Source organism: Apodemus sylvaticus, chromosome 5 (assembly GCF_947179515.1).
Source record: "Apodemus sylvaticus chromosome 5, mApoSyl1.1, whole genome shotgun sequence".
Taxonomy (NCBI): Eukaryota; Metazoa; Chordata; class Mammalia; order Rodentia; family Muridae; genus Apodemus; species Apodemus sylvaticus.
Window position 1 is genome coordinate 11,689,427 of NC_067476.1, and position 27,860 is coordinate 11,717,286.

At 52.3% G+C, this 27,860-nt stretch overlaps 2 protein-coding genes across 3 annotated transcripts in view; one reads left to right on the forward strand and one right to left on the reverse strand.

Moving 5' to 3' along the window:
- Nucleotides 1–11,675: 11,675 nt before the first annotated feature.
- On the reverse strand, nucleotides 11,676–17,037 carry Cdk9 (cyclin dependent kinase 9). The gene is made up of 7 exons (XM_052182207.1): nucleotides 16,346–17,037; nucleotides 15,846–15,927; nucleotides 14,473–14,563; nucleotides 13,915–14,081; nucleotides 13,634–13,805; nucleotides 13,328–13,476; nucleotides 11,676–12,552 (listed from the first exon to the last, which is right to left on the reverse strand). The coding sequence occupies exons 1-7, from the start codon at nucleotides 16,774–16,776 to the stop codon at nucleotides 12,187–12,189; spliced, it is 1,458 nt and encodes a 485-aa protein (XP_052038167.1). The 5' UTR covers nucleotides 16,777–17,037; the 3' UTR covers nucleotides 11,676–12,186.
- A 6,423-nt stretch (nucleotides 17,038–23,460) lies between these two features.
- Nucleotides 23,461–27,860, forward strand: part of Sh2d3c (SH2 domain containing 3C) — a 36,888-nt gene continuing 32,488 nt past the window's right edge. For both annotated transcript variants that reach the window (XM_052182202.1, XM_052182203.1), the window contains exon 1: nucleotides 23,461–23,613. In XM_052182202.1, coding sequence (XP_052038162.1) covers nucleotides 23,541–23,613 — 73 coding nt within the window. In that variant the 5' untranslated portion in view covers nucleotides 23,461–23,540. The remainder of the gene's footprint in view (nucleotides 23,614–27,860) is intronic.

A 27,860-nucleotide genomic window follows, 5' to 3' on the forward strand; every position in this document is an offset into this window, starting at 1 on the left:
CTGTGCCCCAGGTCTTAAGGACATCCCTATACATCCCAGAATAGCTACTCCCGAGCCAGCAATTCTCAGACTAGTTCCATGCCAGACTAGCTCTGAGCTGGAATAGAATTACAGTGATGGCAGATGCCGGTGTCATCAATTCCCAGCACTGACAAGTCCCCGCTCACGCAGACAGTGGGGATGCGGCCTTTTCGGTCAAGAATATGACCCCGTCTCTCCAGACCCTTAACTCACTCTAGAAGCCTAGGAAGACTTCCGGGAAGAATGACACCCCTATCGAGGTCTGCGGGGGTTCGGGGAGATTTCCAGGCTAAGAAGGGGACCGTGGGAAAGACTTCCATTTGGTTGGCCCCGGTTGCTCCCGGATGCTTCATCAACAGGGACCTGGAGCCCTGTATGAAATTCGGTTTGGAGAAATGGATCAGTGGTTAAGAACATTGACTGCTCTTCCAGAGTCTCAAGGTTCAAGTCTTAGGACCCACACTGCGGCTCACAATTGTAGACTCCAAACTAGAGATCTGACCCGGACTCTGGCCTCCAAAAGCACAATGCAAACAGGCAAAAATATTAAGTAGAGATAAAAAAACTGGAATAAATTTGGCTGACAAAGGAAAGTGATATTGTTAGGGTTTAGAAACTCTCTCAGTGGAGAATGGATTAGAGGCCGGGGTGGGGGTGGGGGGGTGGAGGGGGGTGGAGGGCTGCAGTAATCTCACCTAATTGTGGATGAGGAGGTACTTCTGTTTGTGGAAGGCACTGGATAGAAAGCAGCCCTTTGAATAACAATGGATTTTCAATATCCCCTGCTTTTCTATATTGGGCTTAAATATTTAGCAGAGATTGTCTTTTTTAAATGAGCAAGGCTGTTCCGGGAGAAATCTGGACATCTGCTCTCTCTGAAAGTACTCCTGGACTCACACTCACAGAGATCTCCTTGTGCTGGCCTCCAGTGCTGAGTGCTGCAATCAGTGTCCAAGCGTATATTTCAGTGAACAGCCTCACTCATTCTTGGCCCACTTTTCCAGCCTCCCCCGCCCCCGCCCCACCACACCCGTCCCCGTGGAGTTTCATCTGTAACCCAGGTGGATCTGAGACACCATAGCTGGACCCGGCCAGTCTCAAATCCTCTATGTGACAAAAGATGACTTTAAACTCCTGGTCCCCGTGCCTTTGCTTTCTAAGCACTGAGATTGCAGTGCACGGCTGGTTTCATACCCTACTGGGATCTGATCCAGAGCCTCATGCAGGCAAGGCAAGCAACAGTCCTCTGTTTTGAGACAAGGTCTCATGCAACCCAAGCCTATGTCTAAGTCACTATGTAGCCCAGGACAATTTTAAGCTCTTTTTTTTTGGTTTTGGTTTTTTTGAGACAGGGTTTCTCTGTATAGCCCTGGCTGTCCTGGAACTCACTCTGTAGACCAGGCTGGCCTCGAACTCAGAAATCCACCTGCTTCTGCCTCCCAGAGTGCCACCGCCCGGCCAGTTTTAAGCTTTAATCCTCTGCCTCCACCACCCGGGTGCAGGGATTACAGGTATTTGCCACCTTGCTTGCGGTTGCCTGGGTGCAGATTTCAGTGAAGTTTAACTCATTCTCTGCCCACGTTTCCTCTCAATCTTTCTAGTCCCCGCCCTTCGTGTTCCCCCCCTCCCAGGTGTCCCCTCCCCACCATGGGGTTTCAGTCTGTCAAGCAGGAGGATGTGAACTCAAGAACCTTCCTCTACCCACTGACAGGTTTTATAACCTTTGTGCCCCTAGAAGAAGCTCTAGCCCAGAAGCAGAGGCAGGTGGATCTCTGTGGGTTTGAGACCATCCTGGTCTACAGAGTAAGTTCTAGGACAGCAAAGACAATACGGAGAAACCCTGTCTCAAAAAAAGAGGCGTGTGTGTGTGTGTGTGTGTGTGTGTGTGTGTGTGTGTCCTGCTTCGCATATGCAAAGGCACTGAGATTGCTCCCTTAGCGCTAACAACAATATTAAAATAAAAGCATCTGTGTACCTGGTTCTGCCCTCCAGGGGCCTTTTTTTTTAAACTATCAGTTCTGTAAAAGTAGCACTGGTGGTATACAGCACCCCAAGGGAGGACTTCTTTCTGTGTATTCTGTGGAGTGAGGTGGAGCCCGGCTTAGCTCACTTCCTCTCTTGTGTTTCCTTGTTTACTCTTTTTGTTATTTGTTTGTTTATGACAGGGCCTCACTAGACAGCCTACAGTGGCCTGGAACTCCCTGTATGGCCAAGGCTTGCCTCTAACTCTCAGCAATTCTCCTGCCTCAGCTCCCCAAGTGCTAGAAATATATCTAAGGCTCAAGGAATACAGCTGTATGCCAGGTTACTCAATTTCCTTTACCTTTTGATTCATTCCCTCTTTTATGCAGGTGTTTTGTCTGTATTTAGGTCCATGCGGCACCTTTGTACAATGCCAGCAGAGGGCAGAAAGGGGGACAGGGCTCAGATCCCCTGGAACTAGAATTACAGGTGGTTGTGAGCCACCCTGTGGGTCCCAGAATCTGAACACATCCTCTGGAAGAGTTCACTGCTCCTGGCTGCTGAGCCTTCTCTGCAGCCCTGATTCCTTGTATCTTAGTCATGATCAAAGCAATTAGAGGTGCGCTCACGCGTGTGGGGGAGGCGGGAAGGGGGGAGACTTGGCTAAGCAGCAGACCCCTTGCAGCAGACCAGAGCCTCAGCACCTGCCACAGGCTGAAGCCCCAAATATTCGGACTGTATATATCAGCTCTAACTGGAAACAAATGCAGACGCAGAGGACAGAGCACTTGAAGTTCTGCCAATCTAAACTGGTATTATTCCAGTCGTAACAGGGATTTATAAGTGGTGCCTGGGCTCTGGGCATGTCACCTGTGCCTCGGACCTGTGTATCCTCTGTTGTCCCTGAGGACACTTCTCATGACTTTCCAGTTATTAATTTTATTATTTTGAGGTAGGGTCTCATATATCCCACCCTGGCCTCTATCTAGGTCACAATCTACCAAAGCTGTCCTTGAACTTCTGATCCACCTGCCTCTACTTGCCAGGGGCTGGCCTCGCAGGCTCACAGCACTGTCCTTCCCAGCTGCACTGCTAGGGATCCCCAAGGCTTTATGCACAGTAGGCAAGCACACTTCCAGCTGAGCGCTTCCCCTCGTCTTCAGTTTTGTATTCACAGACAGCAATCGACCTTATATAGATGACTCTATACCATACTGTCTCCATATTCCTCCTTGGTGCTAGGGTTGGCATGTACACACACACACACACACACACACACACACACTTACTTGCATGCCAAATAGCATGTCTATGGAGGTCAGAGGACAACTTTTCAGGAGCTGGTTCTCTCCTAACACATGGGCCCTGAGGATCAAATTTGGCAGCAAGTACCTCTCGGCCACTGAGCCATCATGCTAGCCCACCCACGAGGCTGTCTGTAGAGTCCTTGCTCTGGCCTGTGTTGGTTTGTAGGTGTCGCTGTGGCTGACTGGCTCCATGTGGTAGAAGACTGTTGAGGACTGCTTCCTGCGGCCTGATCTTGAGGCTCTTCCCAGCATTTTGCTGTCAATGCAATGATGCAATGACATCATTTCCAGTCTTTCTTTCTTCCACACGCGCAGTGTGCAGTAACTAAGTCGAGGCTGATTTGTAGTGCACACGCTCACACATATTACCTCGTGCCCGGCAGGGGAGATGGAACAAGTTCCCTCACTTCCGGGGCATCCTTAGATCCTCTCAGAGCAGTGCTGACACTCCCTGGGCATCAGAAGTCTCATGACCCTTCTGGGAATTAGAGATTGTCCTCATTTTATAGGAGGAGAAATCGAAGCTCAAGGAGATTAATGGATGCACCCAGCAAACTCAGACTTGCTGATTACTATCTACCCCTGCTCCCCCGAGGCTGTTAGCTCCCTAATGTTCTCTGCAGCCCCTGAACTTGCTGTGTGTCTCTAAGAAAATCGTCCCCTGTCTCTGCTTGGTCTCCTCCACAGCAAACTGAGATCTGAATGAACAAGTCTAGCTGTCCCTTCCTACCTGGGTCTCTACTCCTGGGCTTCTCTAAAGAACAGAGAGAGCCAAACTCATCAGCAGGTTTTTGTAGAATAGTATTCAGAAGCGGAGGGCAAGCCGGGCAGTGGCGGTACCTGCAAGCACTCAGGAGGCAGAGGCAGGCAGATCTCTGTGTGTTTTGGGCCAGCCTGGTTTACTGAGTGAGTTTCAGGACAGCTGAGGCTACACAGAGGAACCCTGCCTTGGAAAAAATGAAAAGTGGTGTTGGAGAGATGGCTCAGCAGTTAAGAGCATTGACTGCTCTTCCAGAGAACCCGAGTTCAATTCCCAGCACCCGTATGGTGGTTCACAACCGTCTGTAATGGGATCTGATGCCCTCTTCTGGGTGTCTGAAGACAGGTACAGTGTACTCACATATGTATAAAATAGATAAATAAAATCTCAGAAAAACAAAAACAAACAAACAAACAAAACCCCCAAAAAGCGAACAGTGAGTGCATCTTTGTACCGCCTGGTACAGCCATGTCCCAGTGTCTACACTAATGGCCTACAGAGACCCCCCCCTCCATGGCAGCTCCCCCTCTGATATTCAGAGCCTCACTTGGCTGAAGGCCACAGAGTTAGAACACTTGCAAACATGTAGATAAGGTTATTTGATCATATTCATCCCTACTATCCTCTCGTCCTCCTCCTCCAATCCCCCTCCTCCCATTCCTCTTCCGGCCTAACCCCCCTTACACTCTCACGTCTTTCCTTTTTTTTAAATTATTATTTTATTTTATGTGTACGGATGCTTCGCCTGCATGCCTGCCTATAGACTGTATCCACGCCAACGCCTGAGGAACTGGAAGGAAGCACCAGTTTCCCTCGACTGCAGCCACAGATGACTGTAGCCTGCCATGTATGGGCTGGGAATTGAACCGCGGTCCTCTTAACCAGTGAGCCATCTCTCCAGTCCTCATGTCTTTTCATCTTTATTTGTTTTGGTGACCCAATAGGTTTAACTAGGGTTTATCCAGGAACATGGGTGATGTGTTACAGTAGCACCAGCAGATTACCAAAGGCTGCCCTGCTGAAGAAACTGCCTCCCCTCTTCCACCAACGGTCAGCTGAAAAATAGGTCCTGCAATCGTGCCTTCTGGAATGACTGGCGGAAACAACTAGCCTGTGTGCAGACGCCCATGTGCTCCCATCCCATGCAGCAGAGGACACAGATGAAGGTGCCACCTGCCCTCCTGAAGCCCTTTCTTCTCTGAGCATCCTGCCACTGGCTCTCTCTCCTTGCTGTCCTAAGGGCACACTTTGCTGGCCTCCCTCTCTGCTTTCTGTCACCTCAGGCCTCTCTGACATAGTCATGTCCTACGTCCTGTGATAACTCCCCGTGCTACAAGCAGGACCCTCCTGGCCTCCCACCCACAATGTCCACAGGATCTTTGCATGCCGCTGCTCATGACATCTGCCTTCTGAAGTTGTTGAAGCCTGCTCAGATGGCCTATCTGAGAAGCATTTATCCATCTTGGAGCCACTCAGCTCCCTCTGGATTCCAATGCCAAGCCCCACTCACACCAGGCTCTCCACGGCCCCACAGGTTTTCCCTCGTAGGTGCATTTGACAGTCCTCTTGCTGGCTATCTTCTGAGCCCTGAATGTTCCCATTTTTAGTGCAGTTCAGTCCCTGTGGATCTTACTGCCCGAGTGATAAACTCCTAACTCTGCATGACCCCGACCTGGACCATCACCCAGGCCCCTTTAGCTGATGTTCACACTTCGTGATCACTTATCACCAACAGTTTAATCTTGTTAGCTGCCTGGACAGCAAGCAGTATGACCACTCTGACGACACAGAGCAGCAAACGACGGTACAAGAAGTTGCTCAACCAGCCGGGGGTCACACAGAAAATGAATGTAGGGACTTTGCACTGGTCTGTCCCTCTGCCCTGAACCGTTCAAACATTTGCATGATTGACCCCCATTTGAGGATGGACTTGACACAATCATTCCCTCTGCCTGTCAACCTTTTGTACTGTTGAGATTTTGAAGCATGTGGTTGTGTTACCATTTCAAAAGAAACAATTAGCTGGGCGGTGGTGGCGGGGCACGCCTGTAATCCCAGCACTCTGGGAGGCAGAGGCAGGCTGATTTCTGAGTTCAAGGCCAGCCTGGTCTACAGAGTGAGTTCCAGGACAGCCAGGGAGGGCTATACAGAGAAACCCAAATCCAAAAAAAAAAAAAAAGAGAGAGAGAGAGAGAGAGAGAAACACTTTTCTGGGCCAGGCGAGTGGGTAGAGGTGCCTGCAGTAGGTCATGTGCCTGACCACATAGCACTTGGGAAGCAGAGGCAGGTGGATCTCTGTGAGTTCAAGGGAAGTTTGATCTACAGAGTGAGTAGATCTGTGCAGCCAGGGCTACACAGTGAGACCCTGCCTCACAACAAACAATAAAGAGTGTTACAGTCAGCTATGGTGAGAGGTGGAGGAAGGTGCTTCAGGAGTCCAAGGCTGTTTTTGAAAGCAGATGCAACTAGAGACCATACAAAGCAAAATAAGCTAGACTCACAAGGACTCAGACTGCATGTTCTGTCTTCTATGTGGAATCCAGGCATAAGATCACAAAACTAGAAAGCAGATCATAAGAGCTTCAAGGAAGAGGGAAACAGAGGAAACCGAAATACATGATGAGGAAGCAGAAGGCAGGGGCTAACAATGGCGTTTGTGTGTGTGTGTGTGTGACATGCTTACTGCACAAGTGTAGGGACCAAGTTTGATCCCCAGCACCCACGAAAAAAGCCAGCCATGCTGCACAGCGTGAAATCCCAGGCTGGGAAGCAAAGCCAAGGAGGTCACTGGAGCTCGGGTGACTGCCAGCCTCTTAGAACTCCAGGTTCAATGAGAGACAACACCTTGTCTCAAAGAGGATGGAGAGTCTTTGGGGAAAGAAGAGCTCTGGCCTCCTTCTGTATATGCATATAAGATCACATACATATACCACACCCAGGTACACATGTGTGCACACACAGATACACATACACGTGTGCACATAGAAAGCAAAGAATGGTGCAATCCCAGCACTCAGGAGGCAGAGGCAGGCAGCTCTCTGAGTTCGAGGCCAGCCTGGTCTACAGAGTGAGTTCCAGGACAGCCAGGGCTACACAGAGAAACCCTTGCCTAAAAAAAAAAGAAAGAAAAAGGAAGGAGAGGAAAGGAGTGCAGCATCCCTGGATCCCAGGCCAGCCATCTTAATCTATGTTGTTGTGTCCTCTCTTTTGAGATTGGATCACCTTATGAGCCCAGGTTGCCACACCTCCTGACTGCTGAGATCAAAGGCACGCTCTGCCATGCTAGTTTGAGTTATTTACATTTGTGTGTATCTGTGTGTACAACATATGTTGTATGTGCAACAGTCATGTTCACACAGTGTCACTGGAGGCCAGGCGAGGGCATCACAAGCCCTACGGAACACGAGTCACAGATTTGGAGCTGCCTGATGTGGGTGCAGCAAACCAAATCTTGTTCTGCAAGAGCAGTAAGCGTACTGACTGAAGCCATTCCCCAGATTTTAGTTTCTCGAGACAGCGTTTCTCTGTGTAGCCCTGGCTGTCCTAGAACTCACTCTGTAGACCAGGCTGGCGTCGAACTAAGAGATCCGCCTGCCTCTGCCTCCTGAGTATTGAGAGTAAAGGTGTGTGCCACCACCACCTGGCTATAGCTATGATCTGTACGTTGTTTCCCTAAATAATAGCAAAGTGCTTTTGCTGTGTTTGAGACAAGATCACATAGATTAGATGGAGATGACCTTGAACTTTGGATGTTCCACCTCCATGTCCTGAGCATTTTGGTTGCGGGCATGTGCCACACCTGGCTTTATAGCACATGGTAGGGAAGCAATCACTTGAGCTCCAGACATCCTCCAGTCCCAGCAGCAAGTCCTTTCTAGACACAGCCCTGCTCTGGGAGGAACGCACCTGTCCTGTCTCATTTAACCCTTACGACTGCTTCTGAGAAAGGTTGTGCTCTGAGCCCCATTTCCCAGGAAAGACACCAGGGCCTAAAGCACTGTGGCTTAGTGGTTGACAGGGTGTTAACCCAGGCTCTGCCCCAGGCTCCTACCTGACTCCTGTCCCACCTGCTGCAAGCATGCTGTTAGGAGATGCAATCATGGGGATCTGGCCTCGAGCTGGGCGTCTCACCTGCCTCCTGTAAAACACAGGAGACACTAGCCTGCTTCTGAGACCCCAGATCACCTAGTAATACAGTGGGCAGGGCTTCTGGGGAAGTCCCAATAGAGTGGAGAGTAGGGTTCCTAATGTCACCCGCCCAGGAGAGAGCTCCTGTCACATGGCCTTTTCTCTAGAGCCTGCGGTGTCTACTATCCATGAGCCTAGAGGCCCATTTACCTGCAAGAAAGCAAGACAAGCCACCCTGAGGTCCGAGGATCTCCTACCTGAAAGGAGGCAGCCTCAGCTTCGCAAACACTGTCTGCTGGGCCCTTCCACTCCATGGCTGCTTCCCACAGGAGCTTCTCAGCCACAGGCCAGGACACAGGCAGGCACCTGGCTACCTTCATCACTTGGCTCCCTAGTGGGTAGGGCACAAGTGACTCTCAAGTACCAGAGCCTCCTGCTGAGCCAGCTCTGCCCAGCGGGAGCAGGACCGCGGGGGTCCCCAGGCCGCTCTCACCCTCTATACCGGGGGAGCGTTTACCTGATAGGTTCCCATCTCCATCCTGAGCACAGTCCAGTAACTTTCCTGGCCAGTCCTAGCTCGTACCCCCACTATAAGGCCAGCTAGCTGCACCCCCTTGTGAGTTAAATAACAACTAGATGGAGGGTAAAGGTCAGCAGTGGGGGTTGGAGGGTGGCAGGAGGCAGGGCTGTCTGGGAGATGTCCAAGCCCTGGGTTGGCCTTGCTGCCCAGGGGAGACAGACTCTCCTTGGCCTGGTCTAGCCCTCCTTGTCACAGCCCACCTCCCCTCACAGTTGGACCCATCTGGCCCTCTTCCTACCTGGCATGAATGGAGCAAGACAAAGAAACACAGGGGCAGCGTGGGAAGGAGGTGACCTTCCCATGGTGACCTCCAGTTCAAGCTTGCCATGAGAAGAGGCCTTGTTTTACCTGATCGATAGATCAAAGAGAGTCAGGACTCATGACAGTCCTTGGCTGCAGATGAGATGATGTCAAGAAAATGAGTCCAGGCCTTCTCTCGTGTTTCTCAGTCTAATTTGCATCAGACTGGCACACAGGGGTGACACTGTCTAGGAGCTTGGGAACAAGGCCCGTGTTACAGTGGGGCATCGGGGCTGGATACCAAGGAAGCCCAGCTCCTTCCTAGGGGGAGGAAGGGAAGCTGGGAGTCAGTAGCTTCAGGGATCTTTACAAAAACCTTAAATTCATATGTGCATGTGTGCGCATGTACACACATACGCGCGTGTTGGAATGCATGCAAGCACCACAGAGCTCACGTGGTCAGGGGCAACCTGCAGCCACCAGCCCTCTTCTTCCACCGTATGGTTCAGCACCCGGGCACTGTCATCACAGCGCCATCTCAGCAGTCCAGCTCCAGAGTTTTAGGCTGGCCATGTGGCTTATCACATGGGTAAAAACATCCATTGGGAAACAGGAGGCATGGAAGGTCAGAGCCACCTCCTTGCACTAAGTTCAGAGGTGTGGCTGGCGCTGGCCACTATGCCTGCTCCAGCCTCAGCAGCCTGAGGCCTGTTTCCACGCCTACCAGGTGTCCTCAGCTTCTCTGGGCACGGTTCATTCTGCATTTTGAGGCTATGACTTTGTAATGAATGTAAATGTCCACATACATGCTTGTGTGTATGTTCATGTCTGAGGAAACCAGAGGTTGACAGGTGTCTTCAACTGTTTTTTTTTTTTGAGACAGGGTCCCACGCTGAGCCTGGAAATTCCTGACCAGCCTGACTAGCTGGCCAGAAAGCCAGACCCCCTCACCGCCTTAGTGCTCAGAAGGAGCCGCTGTGCTCAGGTCCTCGCGCTTGGACAGCAAGCCCTTTATTGACTGGACCTGCTCCCAGCCCTTCGCTTTTTCTTTTTTTGGTTTTTCGAGACAGGGTTTCTCTGTGTAGCCCTGGCTGTCCTAGAACTCACTCTGTAGACCAGGCTGGCCTTGAACTCAGAAATCCACCTGCCTCTGCCTCCCAAGTGCTGGGATTAAAGGCGTGCACCACCACCGCCTGGCCAGCCCTTCACTTTTAATAGAACCTACTAGAGCCTGAGTTCCCAGCCATGAAACACAACAGGAAAATGGCAAATTGGAGAACGTCATGTGGGCTGTGGTGAGGATGGAATCCAACAATAAATTATTACACACAGTGACTTCCAGGAAGCGGCTGAGGAAGTCGGGGGAATACAAACCCTGAGACTTGGCACTGCTCAGTCGTAGTGCACTTACCCAGCTCTTGTCCAATCTCTAGCAAAGGGTTGAACTCCTTGAATACTTCAGGGAAGATATTCTGAAACAGAACAGCTCTATTAGTTTGTCTTCCAGTCACTGACCATTTGAAACCTGCCGGTAGCCACAAAGACTGTTCTAACTCCTAGTTATACGCGGGTGAATGATGTCCTAATCGTGCCCTCGGAATGTGGCCTCACAGCAAGTCTCTGCAGACCTAATTAAGATAGGGCTAACCTGGGCCATAAACCCAACATCGGATGTCCTCATAGATACATAAAGAAGATGCTGAGGGCTGTTTTCCAGAATCAAGATTGCTGTGTAACTGGTGGTGCACACCTGTAATCCCAGCCCCCTACAGGAGGAAGCAGGGGATCCGCAGTTCCGGACATCCTAGGCTACAGGGCAGCTGTCTCAAAATAAAGGCTGAGAGACGGCTGAGTGGTTAAAAGCTGCAGATCCAAAGGACCCGGGTTCAATTCCCAGCACGTACATGGCAGCAGCTCCCCACCATCTCTTAACTCCAACTCCAGGGGAATCATCCCTCTTCTGGCCTCCCTGGGTACCAGGAATACAGAGTATAAGCATGTAAAGAAAAAGAAAACAGAAAAGATACAGGCCAGGTCTTGTATCAGCTCCCAGACCTGGAGACCTGAAGACGGCCCGTTCCAGAGAGCGCCAGCGGGAAGCATCTCCGCCCACTGCCGCCTATCCTGGACATCCGGCTCCCAGAGCTACTGGACTAGAACTGTTCTTTCCAGCCAGCTCTGTGATGTTACTAAACTCCCCGAAACGCTTGGGGAATCTGTCACCTAGGTTAGTGCTCTGAGGGCCCCACCCTGTCCATGATGATCCCTTCTCCACACTGCCCTGCCCTCCTGCCCTCCTCACCCTGACCCAGGCTACAGCCACCTCTGACCCTGGTCACTTCTGTCCTGGAGCTACAAGCTACACTGGTCCCCGTGGACCTGAAGTCTGCAGCATTCTGCTTGAGTCCAGTCTGAGGACTTAAGAGCCAGAGCAGCCCGGGCCCACAGCTCACTGAGGCTTACAGCAGACTTCCCAACTCTAAGCACAGGACACTGTGGACATGCCTTCTGGGGTGAGGAGAGCAGTAGAAAGTACCCGGAAGGAGGGGAGGGCAAAGCCCGAACATCTACAGAGCGCTGGGTGGTAAAGAAGCAGGCTGACAGCGTCCTGGCTGACCAACCCTAGCTTCTACTGCAGGAGAGCTGAGGGAAGGTCTGAACACAGGAAACGCAGCCGTTTACTGGAAAAAAATGACCAACTTTTAATTTAACCAATCAAACTGCATCCAGGAATGTCTCTAAACTGAACAAAACAGAAATTCTCCTTTTAAAGGAACCAAGAGTTCACACCAGCCCCACGCTCCTGAGGTCTGGACCAAAAGTAGCCCACTTTGGAGGTGCCTCTGTCCCTCAAATTCTCATCCAGAAGAAGGGCCGGGGACGGTGAGGGACCTGTTCCTTCCTCCCATCATGTAAGGAGTTCTGAGAAAGTCACAGTGGGTGAGCCTCTCCCACCTCACTTCGTATCCATGTTGAGCCCTCCAGAGGGGCCAGCAGGACAGCCCCAGGGCTCGCAGCCAACGGTGCACCCGGCCCACTCAGGCAGCCGTTCCCAGTGCCAGGGTGTGCAGTTAAATGTACTGGAGGAGAAAATCTCAAACGTCCCATCATGTCACATGTTCCATGCAAGTTCCAGAGCAAAGGAAGCATTGCACCCTAACCAAGAACAGCAGCGGCCAGTGCCAGCCTCAGAAGACTCGCTCAAATTCCGTCTGGTTGGTAGTGGCGGGATTTCGGCTCTGGTTGGTAGACTGCTGGGTGATCTGGCTGCCCTTCCGCCGTGGCGGTGCCAGGTACTCAAACATAGACGTCAAGTGAGTAGACAGCATGCCCTTGAGGTCCGAGGGCATGGGGTCCGACCAGAAGAAGTCGTGGTTGAGGGCATCGTCACTGTCAATCCGCTGCGCGGGGTCCAGCACCAACAGCTTGTCAATGAGGTCCAGCGCATAGGGGTCGCGGACATAGGCCTTCAGCCGGTCCTTCACCTTCCGCTTCTGCCCCTTGACCAGTTCCAGCTTTTCAAACAGCTCGTACTTGTCTACATTTGGCCACACCTGAGAGGTGTGAAGGAGAGAAAGGAGTTGGAGGAAGAATGCGAAGACGCTAGGGGGTTGAATTTCTAAAACATTTCCCCCAGAGGTCCCCTGAGCTCCCCTCCATCCCAAAGAGAATGTCTTCACGTTGAAAGCAACAGTCGCCAGATGTGGCACACTCCTACTGCCTGGACACCTTCCTCAAGTCAACTGGGGTAAATGTGCCAGCCCATTCAGGCATGTTCCTATCTTATACACAAACAACCAATGAAACAAAACAACCCACGGAACTGCCTCTAGAAGCTTGTGTTGACTCTTGGTCTCCAGCTGGTGGCGCTACTGGGGGGGGGTGGCAGAAACTTGTGGGAGGAGGGGGCCCCATGCAAAGGGAAAAGGCATGCTGAGTGCGTGCTGGAGCCTCTGGTGTTACTGGGCCAGTTACACACTGGGCCCAGCTCTCCTGCTCCCTTCCTGCCATGACCACACCTCCTCTCCAGTGGAGACGGCCATGACACTTAGCAACACCTCTGCACCAAAGCAAAGGCTAAATAACCACAGGCTGAAGTTTGTGAATGAAAGCAAATCTTGGCCCTTCTGTTTTCCTCAGGCACCGTCACAGCAACAGAGAGCCCGTGAAGCCAAGAGGCTTCAGAGTGGTAACCACCCACCCGTAAGACTGAACAGCAAGCCTACGGCCTCCACCAATCAGCTTCCTCTCCAGAAAGGAGCCCTCCCCACCACCGGAGGGGACCTGATCCCTGCCTCCTAGGAAGGCAGGCCCAGTTTGCTGACGCACCTCTGGAGTGATGGAGCCGCAGAGCTGGCTGATGAGAGCAAGCTGGTGCTGCTCTGTGTTGCCCTGCATGATGGGGCTGCGCGTCCACATCTCTGCCATGATGCACCCAGCACCCCACAGGTCAATGGGCGGGCCGTAGTCCCGCTCTCCTGAGGAGAAGAGGGTACCGGGAGCGCCCCTTAAGCCCAAGGACCTCCTGAGACTCCATGTCCCGGGGCTGATGGCTCAAGAGGCCCCCGGCAATGGGGGCTGTGGCCAGGTAGGTACCCGGCCCCTGCCCCCCTCTGCCCGCTCGGGAGTCCTCACCGAGCAGCAGCTCCGGAGGCCGGTACCACAGTGTCACCACGCGGTTGGTGTATCGGTTGGGCTGGCTATTCTTAGCTAGGCTGAAGGCACGGGCCAGCCCGAAATCTGCCAGCTTTAGGACCCCATCCCGGGTAATGAGCACATTGGCAGCCTTCATGTCCCTGTGCAGGATCTGCAGGGGGGACACACGAAAGCTCAGTCAGGTCTCACTGTATCCTGGAGCCCCACCCACGTAGCAGTTAGGAGCGAAGGAGCCCAGCGGCGAGCCTGGCAGGCCCCACCTTGTTCCTGTGGATGTAGTAGAGGCCATTCAGCAGCATCTGCATCACCCTCTTGATCTCAGACAGCGTGAACTTGACTAGAACGTTGCTCAGCAGCCCAGCAAGGTCGTGCTCACAGAAGTCAAACACCAGATAGATGCTGCCCTTGCAGCGATTATATGGTGATGCTGGGGCAGAGTGGGCGGGGAGAAAAAATAAATCAAACCTGCACCCGCCTCATTTCCACAGCCAACTCCCGGCCCCCAACCCACAGACACCCAACTCAAGAAGAAAGACCAGAGAAGCTGGGCGGTTGGGAGTCGTGCACACCTTTAACCCCGGCACTCGGGAGGCAGAGGCAGGTGGATCTCAGAGTGTGAGGCCAGCCTGGTCTATGACACAAAGTCCAGGACAGCAAGGGCTATACAGAGAAATCTTGTCTCAAATCAAAAAACCAAACTAAATCATCGGGAAGCTGTGTGCTAAGTCTGAGTCAGGAGGAGGAAGTTTAATCATGTCTACCTTAGGAGTGCAAGCAAAGCCTTAGCTTTATTTTCTCCCAAAAGCCAAGCAGCATACCTTTGGTTCGACAAATCTCAATTAGGTTGACCACATTCTCATGTTTCAGGAGCTGTAGAATCTTGATTTCCCGCAAGGCTGTGATGGGGAACTAGGGGGGGAGAAAGAGGAAGTGGTCAAGACTGAGAGCACAATAGAGCGAGGAACTGCTAAGTGTGTGTGTGTCTGTGGTCTGTGGACAGAGGTCGAAAGGCAGGTGAGAGCATCGCTTCTGTGTGACAGTTCTGGTCTGGAATCCAGTCCCAGTTTTAGGAATCAAAGAGAGAACTGTCCAAGTTCAAGGCCAGCCTGGTTAGTTGGGCTCCTGCTTCAAAAGTAGGGATATACACATATATATTTTTATCTGCAACCAGTCTTTGCAAAACATAACGTAAGCGCACACCCACACGTATCTCAAGGAGCTGCTAGATTTCACCATCTAGACAATGCTGGCCTGGACTTCTTTGTGAAGCATCTCTTTTCCTCAGCCTTGAGAATACTGGAATTTAATCATAACTCTCTAAGGCGGGCTGGGAACTTACTTTAGACAACCCAAATAGGGATAAACTCTTTGGCACTGACACTTGTGGGTTAAGATCACGAAATTCTCCAGGACTGGAGATTGAATGCTGAATGGTTAAGGGCTATGGCCGGGGCGGTGGTCCAGGCTATTTTTTCCAGCACTCAGGAGGCACAAGCAGTTGACCCTCTGAGTCTCAGAACAGCCTGGACCCAAACAGTGAGTTTCAGGACAGTTGGGGCTACAGAGAGATTTTGTATCAAACAAACAAAACTTGTATAGAGTCCCTGTTTCAGGGAAACACACATAACACCATAACACTGGCTGTTCTTCCAGAGGACCCAGATTCAATTCCCAGCACTCACATGGTGGACCTTTTTAGCTCTTGTCCCAAATGACCCAAGGTACCTTTCTGGCCTCCACAGGTAGTCAGGTACTGGACAAGCATGCTATACAGACATGCCAGAAGAAAAAAAAAAAAACCACCCATAGACCCAAAATAAGGCAGTTTTCTCCTTGCAAAGATCGGAGCACCATGCTTCAGACCATCACTCTAAGCCTAGCTGCCTTTTAAACCGTCTGTGCAAAAATTGTCTCTTCATACAAAACATAATTAAACGCTAAGCTGAACTGAAAGTTTACAAAGACCCAACTTCTAAAGTCCGCGTGCACTTCATGCAAAAAGCGTAGGCACCTCCACTCTGCTCCCACCAAACTTAATACTAAAACTTAAAAGTCTAAGTGGAAAGCCAGATTTCTTATTACATAGAAAACCGAGAAATTCTAGGTGGAATCTCAGCACAAAACCCTTTCTCAGCAGCAGTGTGGAAACCCGCACGAGCGAGCAGCTCTGCCCAGCGGTCTACATACTCACCCCCTCCTTCTCATTCTCCATCAATACTTTCTTCAGAGCCACCTTCTGGCCCGTCTGACGGTGCTTGGCTTTAAATACCTCCCTGCAGGCACAGAGAAAGACCCAAGGGACCCATCAGCCATTTCTGCAGGGACCGCCCCTCCCCCACGCGAAGAGGAGCAGCAGACACACGGTGGGGTGCGGCCCCGGTTCTTGTACACCACGTGTTTTCCGTCCTTCTCCCAGCCTCTGTTCTTACTCCTACTCCTCCCCCAGAGGTGTCCGCTCACATTCTGAGTTCCTCTCAGCAACCCTACCCAACCCCCATCACAGGCCTCAGGCTCCTCCCCGCCAGTCGGCTCGGTTAGGCCGGGAGCGTCTGCGGCACGGCCTAGCAAGACCAGGCAACAACCAAGGAAATAGAAGCTTCCGGACCATCTCGGCCTGGGCCCTGAGCGATCGGACGCCGGCTCTGGAAAGTGCAGGTCCTGGGCTCCCGGTCCCACGCGGCCTAATCTTACCCGAATGTGCCTTGGCCGATCTTGGCAAGTTTCTCGTACTTGGTGACCTCATCGCAAAACGGGCATTCCACTGAGTCGTACTGCTTAGCCATGGCCGCCTCCAGCGCTCCGCCGCCGCCCCCAGCCGCAGCTCCCGCCGTTCCCGGTCCCGCCACACTCCAGGCCCCTCCGCGGCCGCGCCACTTCCGCCTCCAAGGCCACTTCCGGCCTCGAGGTGCCGAGCCCGCCTCTTCCGGTCTCCTCCCGCCGCCAGGCCCCCTGGGACTTGTAGTTCCCGGGAGGCCAGGGGGAGCTGGAGCTACAGAGGAGCCTCCGCCGCCGCCACTGCCCCCGCCTCCACCGCCGCCGCCAGTGCTGCTGGCGGCCCCGATCGGGGGCGCAGGGAGCCGTGGCGCTGGGGCTGGGGCTCGCGGCGGTGCGTCCCGCTGCATTGGCCCGGGCCGTGCTGCTGCCGAAGCTGCTGCCGCTCTGGCTCCGATCCGGGGCCAGCCGCAGTGCCCTGCTCCTCCTCCTCGAACGGCGCCGCCTCCGCCGGGCTGCGCGGGGCGGCGGGTGGGGGGGTGGGGAAGGCCTGGGGGCGGAGGCTCCCTGGCCAAGCCCGGCCCGGGGCGGCCGGGCAAGGGGGAGAGATAGGAAGAGCAGACGAGGAGGCGGCCCGAGAGCCCGGGAGGGGGCGCGTTATAAAGGGGGAGGTGCCCGTCTTGGCCTCCCCTCCCCCTCCGCCCGCCCCCTCCCTCCTCCTCCCACCCTCCGCGGCCGCACCTGCCGCTGCCGCCTCCCGCCCTCCCGCTCCCAGTCCAGCGTCCGCCCTCGGCGCGTCACTGATCGCAGCCCCTCCTCTGCCTTTGGAGGTGGGGCTCCGCACTAGACACCTGCCTGCGGCGTCCTGCTGCGTGCCTCAGTTTACCCCCCTAATGCCAGCTGCCACCAGAATGGCCCTTCTTCCAGGGCCGGGAGTGTGCTCCCGGTGAAGCGAAGGCAGGAGGTGCGGAGGGAGCGGCCTGAGGCCCGGGGAAGAGAGAACTGCCCCCGCTGCCGCCTCCGTCGTCTCAGCCACCCGCCGTTGACATGGCAACTGACGGCCGCCAGGGGGCGCGGCAACACTGTGGGCGGCGAGCGAGCAACGCTCAGGCCTAAACCCTGGATCCTGTGTTGTCAGGAAGGCAAGGGTAGATCTACTACGTTCCTTCAGACAGCTGCGCCAAAGCTGGTCTGTCCAATCGTCCCAAAAATTGTTAATACTGAACCGGCACTCCTGTGTGCTTTTGAAATGGGCGTGAGCCGGGCTGTGATAGCCTTTAATCCCCGCACTTGGCAGAGGCAGGTAGGTGGATCTCTGAGTTCGAGGCCACCCTGATCTACAGAGCGAGCTCCAGGACAGCCAGGAAAAACAACACAGAGACAGAGAGGAGTCTGAAGTCTGTTACGTCTTCCTCTGTCTCGAGTGTGATCTGGCCGACCTTCCCAGTGTTTACCTTCTGGGCTGCGGCCCTGCAAGTAGCCTTCTGTTTCAGTTTCCCAGTCCGCTTGTCTTCTGAGTTGCCACCCGGCTCTCCAGGGTCAGCTGCAGGAAGCCGACCCATTCGCTTCCACCTCTTGTTTGATGGAGACAGGTCCTGGCCGATGTGGTGCTCGCTCGGTAGTCGAGGCTGGCTCTTGAACTCCAGGCATCTCTCTTGCTTCAGCTCTGGGTATCACTGTGTCCAGCAGTGCTCCCGGGCTTCATCCCACACGGTATGGGCTTGAAAGTTCTTGGAAGGAGAAACGTTTCTGTGACCACGGTGTCCCAGAGCACCTGCTGTGAGAAGGGCCAGGAAGATATTTCAAGACCATCCATAGAGCCAGGGCTTTAGGAGATCAAGCCGTATGACAGGGAGTGACCCAGAGCCTACCTCCGTGGATACACAGCTTATCTGAAACAAGAAGTGGGGGAGGGGAGCAGGGGAAAGGAGGAGAGAGTAACTGCATTCATTACAATGATAGAATGAGGCTTAGTCCTACACTGAGCCCTGAACTTGAGTTATTTCTATCGCCAGTCTCACAGGGGGCACTGCTCTAACCTCCACTGTACATTAGGTCCCTGACACTCGGGTAAGATGGCTGGCCATGGTCACACAGCCAGTAAGTTTGGCATAAAACCCCAACAGGCCTATGTCAAGGCCCCTTCCAGTCTGGGCTCAGCATGAAACCATGACAAAACCTGGGAATGGTTTCCCCTGCCTTGTGCTCGTGGGACATGTGGCAGGTCACAGTAGCACTGACGACCTGGGTCTTTGCAGGGCTTATGTGGATGCTACTGTCAGATTTTTAGGCTGTAGCTGGTGCCTGTTTCTCACGAGCCCTCCCTAAGTCACATCCTGTGGGCAGAGAGGCTTTAGCAGGGTTTCCTGTGATGTTGTCACCTCTGCCCCCAACAAGAGCCCTGACATCTTGCAGTCACTTCCCCTCCGAGTCATGGGCCCTCAGCCCTCTACAGGGAAGCAGTGGTGATCTGGAGGCTTTGGAAGGTTGCCCAGTTCTCAAGTCCAGGTTCTCCACCACTGATAAATCCAGGAGGGAACCTGAGAGAAATTAGCCATTTCGAATCCACTTTGGCACCGCTTTGTTGGCTGCAGATGATGCCTGCTTCCTGTGGATTGCTGAAACCACCAAAGCCCAGCATGTGACCTAGCCTCTGTCACCACCTGCCTGATGACACCCCTCCAGGCAGACTTAGCAGCTAAGAAAGCCGGGTCTGGTGGCAGATAACTAGAATCCCAGCTACTAAAGAAACTGAAACAGGAAAGTTCAAAGTTCAGGCCTTGTCTGGGCTAAAGGGTAAGTCCAAGGCTTGTAGAGTCTCAGTGAGACCTTGTCTAAAATACGAAAAAATAAAGCCAGGTCTGGCACACACATTTTTTTTGTTTTTGTTTCTAGAGACAGGGTTTCTCTGTATAGCTCTGGCTGTCCTGGAACTCACTCTGTAGAACAGGCTGGCCTCAAACTCAGAAATCCCCCTGCCTCTGCCTCCCAAGGGCTAGGATTAAAGGCGTGCACCACCACCGCCCAGCTTGGCACACACATTTAATCCCAGCACTCAGGGGGAGTCAGGTGAATCTCTGTGAGTTTGAGGCCAGGCTGGTCTACCCAGTGAATTTCAGGTCAGCCAGTGCTATGTAACAAGAACCTGTCTCAAAGCATAAAATAATAAAAAAAAGCCTATAGCTTTTCTAGGCCTTGAACTCACAAAGATCTCCTTGCCTCAGTTTCCAGAATGTTGAAATTAAAGGCTTGTGCCTTTCCAAAGAACCCTTAAGCTTCCATTTCAGATCTCTGTGAGTTCAAGGTGAGCCTGGTCTGCAGAGCTAGTTTCAGAAAAGCAAGTGCGGCACTGAGAAGCCCCGCCTTGGGGAAAATGGCCTGCATATATTTGAATGCTTAATCACCAGAGAGTGGAACTGTTTGAAAGAATTAGAAGGCTTAGGATCTGCCACCTTATTGAAATGGGTGTGGCCTTGTTAGAGGAAGTGTGTCTCTCGGGGCAGGCTTTGAGGTTTCTTCTTTTTTTTTTTTTAATTTTTTTTTTTTTTATTGTTACATGTAAGTACACGATAGATGTCCTCAGACACACCAGGAGAGGGCATCAGATCCCATTACAGATGGTTGTGAGACACCATGTGGTTGCTAGGTATTGAACTCAGGACCATCAGAAGAGCAGTCAGTGCCCTTAACCACTGAGCCATCTCACCAGCCCGGCTGTGGGGTGAAAAGCCCAAACCAGGCCCAGTCTCTGTCTGCTACCTACAGCTCAGTTTGCAGCTCTCTTACTGCTGTAGTGCCAGCATGCCGCCTTGGTCCTGCCATGTTTCCCTCTATGATGTTAATGAACTATCATTCTGAAACTGTAAGCAGGCTTAGACTTCAATGCTTTCTTTCATAAGAGGTGCCTCGGTGGCCTGGAGAGATGCTATAGATACCTGGCCCCTGCTTTCCTCTCCTGAGCCTGGATAGGGTTAGGTAGGGTCTGTGGAGGGGAACTGAAATGGACATGCGAGCTGTTAGCTGTGGGCATGCTCACTCGCCGGGGATACGGAACAGAGAACGGTTTGTAACACCAGGGCCCCCATCCAACCATGGACATGCTGCTCCTGTTGGTCTGGCTGCTGCTGCCTGGCCCTGTGTCGACACACATCATCTCCCTAAGTGTTACTGTCCCTTAGGAGCCGGCTATGACTGGTTCCAGGTAACGGAAGAAGGGCCGGCTCAGTAGCCGGGCTAGAGCCACACAGCCAAAGAACTGAGGAGCTAGGGCGGGACCTGGCTCTCTGCTACACTGCCTTTTCTTTTGTTGATTTTGGGTATTTGTTTTTGTTTTGCTTTGTTTTGCTTTTCTGAGACAGGGTTTCTCAGTGTAGCCCTGGCAGTCCTGGAACTCACTCTGTGGACCAGGCTGGCCTCGAACTCACAGAGATCCTCATACCTCTGTTTTCTGTGTGCTGGGATTAAAGGAGTGTGCTACCACAGACCAGTTTTTTTTCCCCTTTTCTATTCTTAACTTTTTTCTTCTCCCCGCCTCCTCTCTGCCTGTCTGTCTGTCTCTGTCTATCTTTTTTGAGGGAGCGGGATGGCATATGGTCTATCCTGCACTGGAAGGACTAGAATCAAAAGACTAAGGGACTAGAGAGGGGAACATGTGGCCTGGAGCTCAGGTCAAGCCTAGGGAAAAGTTCTTACTCTGGAGGAGGGAAAGCTCGAGGTCAGGGCTGCAGCCACGGGCTGACGGGGTGGACCTCCAGGACCAGCTGTGGAGGGACTGCAGGACAGCCACGAGCCAGCAGGTCTGCCCGACCACACTTCCAACGGCCACTTGAAGCAGCACAAAGGGGGCTCAGATCACAGCGCCCTCACCACACTGAGCACCATTCATTCTCCCGCGGACACCAGCAACTCTCCCGGCGCCTGGGCCAACGGCAAGGCCCGCCCTGATGAGGCGAGGCAGCGAGGCGTCTGTGCCATAGTAACAGACTCTCGGAGACTCAGCTTCCTAGGTCTCACAGCATGGGCCTGCCTGCTGCCGCTGCTGCCCGCCCACCACAGCCGACCTGGCCTGGCCTGGCCTGGCCCATTGTGCTCCTTGCCCATGTGACCACTCTTCAGCCCCAGAGCCAGGACTTGCTGAGGGCCACAGTGTGCCAACCAGACACTTCTCCCATGAAGCAGGGATTATGGTCATTCCCATTTCATAGATAAGAAAACCGAGGCCCAGAGAAACATAGTACACAGCAGTTGGGGAGCTGATCTGGCCTGGAAGCCAGCACTGGTCTGGTCAGCTGATACCACAGCCTAGGACGTCTGTCCAGTTCACATGGTAACTGTCTCTTAGGAGAGAAGCCAGGGGTCTACGCTCTGCCTTTCCCTGGGAAGAACCTCAGCTCTTTGCGGGCTACAGGCTCCTCCTCCCTATCTTCTGACAATAGAGGGGAGAAGAGGTACACCACCCCAGGAGTCTGCTCCGGAATCACATGTTCCAATAAATATTTATAACTTGCCTTGGTCATGGTGTTTTGTCACAGAAAAGTAACTAACTTCCCCCTTGACCATTGAGCAACGGTCCTTGCAGGCCTACAGAAGCAGGACCCCGCTGCCATAACCTGACAGGACTGGGTCTCTTTCTCTCTCAGGCCCTTGGGGCCATCTTCACCACATTGAATCAGTCTGACTGGTCTCCCGCCAACATCACTCTTGACAGAAGGCTGGGGTGCGGCGGGCCTGGAAATCAGCTTCCAGGGTTCTGCTGTCAGAGCAGCAGTATCCAAGTGACTTGGCTTTGGGGACAAGACTTTAATGGAGGATACAGGACAGGACCCATGTGTCCTGCACTGCATCTCCCACAGACCAGACCACCAGCTATGGGACCGGGTGGCCTGTCTGCTGCACAGGTGTAACCCGGTACATGGAGGCTGAGGCAGGAAGATCTCAAAATTGGAGGTCAGCCTGGGCTACGTCAGATTTTTATCTCAAAACAAAAAAGTGTCCACTCTGGGCTGCTGGGGGTGTGGCTCAGTGGGAGTGAACTTGCTTAGCAAGGGAGTAAACCAGCATCACATCCTAAGCACAAAAGAAGGAAAGGAAGACCAAGAGAAACAGAGTCTTGGGAGGTGGCTCTGTGTTTTGTGCTGTCCCTTTTGTAGAGATTTGGTCACTGCAGCTACAGCGGTGGCCACATTCAGAACTAGATTTGACCTGTGGCCCTCCAGACCCAGCAACTGCTACTGACAGCCCGCCCCTCCCCCAAGTACAGGTGCATGAAGGTTTCATTTCCTTATACTTGGTCTGTGTGGACACAGAACACACATACACACACACACACACACACACACACACACACACATGTTTGTGTTTGCAGAGCACCAACCTGTATATTTGTATATTACTGGAAAGACAACTTGCAACCAAGTGTGTGCCACCAACTCTCTCTGTGACCTGGGGAAATCCCCTTGCACCGCTGTGCCTCAGTTTCCCTATCTCTGCCCAAAGAATGTAGAAGACCTGTCCTCACATGCCTCTGCTGACTTAGACAAGGACCATCCTGGCTAAGCAGGTACTGACTTTATACCTGGCTCTGTCCGGTGTTCTGACCACTGAGAAGTCAACACATCCTGCTCACCCAAAGGAAACCAAGGCTTGGGCAGGTGAATCTTCCTGTCCGCAATCACACAGTGACAAAGCAGCCAATCAAAAGTTGAATTTGGGCCGGAGAGGTCCAAGCCCACAGGCCTACCCACAACATTCTCATCTTTATTACTGCCACTCCATCTCCTGGGTACCCAGGCTTAGAATAAACTGCCCTAAACACGGGTCTGCCTCCCTCGACTTCTCATCCTGTGCACCAGGCCCCTGACAGCTGTTGGCAGGTCCCCAGCGGCCCCCAGCCTAGTGGGCTCTGTTCCCAAAGCCTGTGGTTTTCTCCTCAGGCCATCCAGGTCCCATGGGTTTGTGGCGTGCCCCCTGCCCCTGCTGCTGGCTGAGGAGGCCCTCAGGGGCTGGACCGGGGAGGCCCCAGCCCCCGCCCCCTGTGGAGAGGGTGGGAGGGTGGGGCTGTGGGAGTTTCGCTAGTTTAAAAATACACAGAGGAAGCCAGTGAGAGGGCAAGAGAAAGGGGAAGGGGAGCGGGGGAGGCCCGGCAGCCCTGGTGCCTAGAGTCTGGACCAGCCACATGCTAGCCGACCAGGGCTTTGCGCAACTTGCCAAGATGACAGAGATGCCCAAGAAAACAGGCAGAAAGTTCAGTGAGTACAGACCAGCCACCGTCCCTCTGTCCAGCTCGGCCTCTCTGCGTCTGCTTCTCACTGCTGCTTCTTTCTCTTTCTGCCCATCTTTGTCAGTGCTACTGTCTGCGCATGCTGTAGCCCGGTGTCTCTGTCTCTGTCTGTCTTTCCCTCTCCCTGCCTGACCTCTGCTTCCCTCTTACCACAGCCAGCCCCTCAGCCTTCCATCTGTATCATCCTGGTTTCTCTCTGACCGAGAGGCTGTGCATGGAGGAACCCTATGTTGTCCGGAACCCAACTCCACACCAGATCTCAGGGAGATCTCTAGGCAGCGAATAGATGTGGGGACCGTGGATGCTGTGGTGTGTTCTGACTAGCAGTGAGATTGGGAGAGACTAGTACCAGGTTCTTGGGTGAGCTACACCTACCCGCTGCGATTTCTTTCTCCCTGTCAATCCATTTTGGCTTCCAAAGTTCTGTCTCTGATTCCTCTGACCTTCCAGCACTCTCTCTCTCCCTCTCTCTCTCTGTGTAAATGGAGATACATACATCTTAATCCCAGCACTCAGAAGTCAGAAGCAGGAAGCTCATGAGCAGAACAAACCAGGTCAGATTGAGGTACTGTCTCATACAAATATACAAAGTAAGCAAACAAAACCTGTAGCATTGAGAAAGGAGGCAGTCAGTGACCCTGTGCTACAGGGAGATCTCTAGACAGAGATCAGAGGGCAACCTGTCTAGAAGGGCAGTAGCCTGCACTGTCCAGGATGGGACCAGGGGGATTGAATGGGACCAGCACTGTCCAGGATGGGACCAGGCGGGGAGGCATCCTGAAGTGCAGAGCCCTGTGCTTCTACCCAGGATCAGCGAGGGTCTGCTGTGGGGCAGTAGGCAGACCCCTTCCCCTCTCTGGCCTTCAGAGTCTGTCCATCAGGGGTGTGGGCACCTGAGGATGTAGAGGAGGCCAGTGTTTTCTCCTTTTACTTGAGTCATCTGGAGGCCTATGGGACAGTCCCACAGCCCTAGGGGTGCAGGGCGGAGGGAGCGAATAGATGCACTTCCGTCCCTGCTGGAAGATGGTATCACAGGGGTTTGTAACGCTTGCTCACTGGTTCAGCCCACAGGGAGAGAAACACCCACAGACGAGGCCCCAATCCTCAGGCAGGCAGCTTCATCCACCTCGGTTCAACCCCAATGCCAGAGATTGCCTTGGGCACTACTCTTTACACACAAACACACACACACACACACACACACCACATATATACCATACATATTCACACACACACTATACACATTCACATACATACCATACACACTCATACACAACATATACATTCACACCACACACAAACACATATACATACAATACACATTCACACACTTACATACCACACACTCTCACAGACACAGCATACATACTTACTCATAACACACACACACACCACTCACATACACATACCACACACACTCATACATTTACACACACACTCCATATACACACACTATACACACTCCCACATACCCCACACACATACCCATAACATGCAAATACCACACACTTACACACACACCATACATAGTCACACAAACACCATGCACACACACACTCACATATCACACACACAGATATACACAGACCACACACATACACACACACACATACCAAATATGCTCAGATACCACACACACTCTCACACACACACCATACACACTCACACACACTCTCACACACTACACACACTCACATACATATACCAAATTCACTCATACACTTATACACACTCCATACACAAACACCGTATGCACTCTCTCTCTCTCTCTCTCTCTCTCACACACACACACACACACACACACACATCTAGGCTCTGGGGTAAGCTGTGGGAGCTCAGACCATCCATTTCACCCCTCTGAATATCAATTTCCTTATAAGGAAAGAGGATGTTTGCATATTCTAAGAATTCACACTGTTTGACAAGTGGGAGGCTTTTTTTTTGGCCATCATTGTCATCTTCCTTTCCATACCTCCTTTTGAGGATATTTTATATAGCAGACAGCACATGAAGCATGTTATTTACAACATTTTCATGTTTATGTTCATGCATGTATGCGTGGATATGTTCGGGTACAACATCAGGTATCTCCTTTGATCCCTTGCCATCTTACTTTAAAACAGATTTCTTTAAAATTTGTATTTTTAAAAAACACATTGCTCAGTCTGCTTAGCGCCATCTTCCTTGAAACTCCTGCACCTTGAGAGCGAAGTGGCGGAAGAGGCTAATGCACAGGCACAAGAGCAGAAAGAGGAGGCAGAGGTCCGAGCAAACCGGCCTGTGCGCCCACGAAGCCTGCAGGAGTGGAAGTAAGGGATGCTGAAGGCCAGGACACCGGAACAAGTTGTTGGACTATATGCCGCTGTCGGTAATAAGCCTCAGTAGACCTGGAACATCACCTCACCAAGATAGCCTGGGAAAATGGCTGCCTTTCTTACAACCACAACAGTCCCACAGTCCTCTGCCCTGGACCTGTGGCATTCTGGACTAGTTCTGTTCTCTCTTGTGGCCGAGTGTAACTTGTGTACAATAAATCCTCTTGCTATTGGCTGAAAAAAAAAAAAAACTCGCTGGGGGTAGTTCGCTTGGGAGGAAGAGGCAGGTAGATCTCGGTGAATTTGAGGCCAGCCTGGTCTACAGAGTGAGTTCCAGAACAGCCAAGGATATGTAGGGAAATCTATCATACATACATACATACATACATACATACATACATACATACATACATACATTTGTAGATACATACATGATGAGCATGGTGATACACACCTGTAATCCCAGAACTACAAAGAGGCAGGTTGATCTCTGTGAGTTCGAAGCTAGCCTGGTCTATGTCATGCTTTCCAGGACAACCAGGGATGTGTGGGAAGACCCTGTCTCAAAAACAAGTTAGGTCTATCTGTCCTCATATTTGTCTGTACACCACGTGTGTACAGACAATCCCCATGGATGCCAGAGCCAGAAGAGGGCGCTTGATCCCCTGGAAGCAAAGTTACAGATGGTTGTAAGCCACCATGAGGGCTTCCAAGGGAATCTGGGTCCTTGGAAGAGCACCCGTCCTCTTAACTACTGAGCCACCTCTCCAGCCTTCAGCCTTTTATTTTGTAAAGATTTGTGTGTGTGTGTGTGTGTGTGTGTGTGTGTACACGCGCGTGCACGTGCGTATACATGCAGATGTGTGTGTGTGTGAGAGGGTGTTCACAGAGGTCAGAACATTGGATGCTTTGGAGCTGGATGTGATTGACCTAATGAGGGTGCTGAGATCTGAACCCCAGTCATCTTACCTGCTGAATCACACCTCCAGCTCCTGTCTCTTTTTGTTATTGGGGTTTTTGTTTTCTTGTTTATTTTATTTTATTTTTTTAAGATTTATTATGCATAAGTACACTGTAGCTGTCTTCAGACACTCCAGAAAAGGGCGTCAGATCTCATTACAGATGGTTGTGAGCCACCATGTGGTTGTTGGGATTTGAACTCAGAATCCCTGGAAGAGCAGTCAGTGCTCTTAACCGCTGAGCCATCTCTCCAGCCCCCCTTTATTTTTATTTTTGAGTCTGGGCCTCTGTATGGAATTCTTGCTGTGGGATTCACTATGCAGAAATCTACCTGTGTCTGCTTCATGAGCGCTGAGACTAAAGGCATGTGCCACCACGCCCCAGCTTCTAGGTGGATTCTAGGGATTCGAACTCAGGTTGTCATGCTTGTGTATCTGGCATTTTCGGACTCATCTCCCTAGCCCTTTATTTTTATATTTTTCTCTTGCTGCTTATCAGGAGGATCCTGGTGTTACTGATGTGGGTGAAGGAGCTCAGAGACATCTAATGACTTGCCCAAGGTCACACAGCTAGAATGTGGAAGAGGGGCTTGAGTTCAGCACTGTGACTGCAGAGCTGCCTGGTCGCACTTCTGGGAGCTTAGGAATGAGTAGGGGGTGTGGGGTGATGGCTCAGCGGCAGAGAGCCTTTGCTCCTCTAATAGAAGATGAGTCCTTTCCCAGCGCCCACTCTGAGCAGCTCACAACCTGTAACTCCAGCTCCAGGTGATTTGATGCCCTCTGCTGGCTTCCAAGGGTACCCACCCTCCTGATGCATGTACCCCGCTCTCACATACATACACATAATTAAGAATTAAAAAAAACAACTTAGGGGCTAGAGAGATGGCTCAGTGGTTAAGAGCACTGATTGCACTTCCAGAGGTCCTGAGTTCAATTCCCAG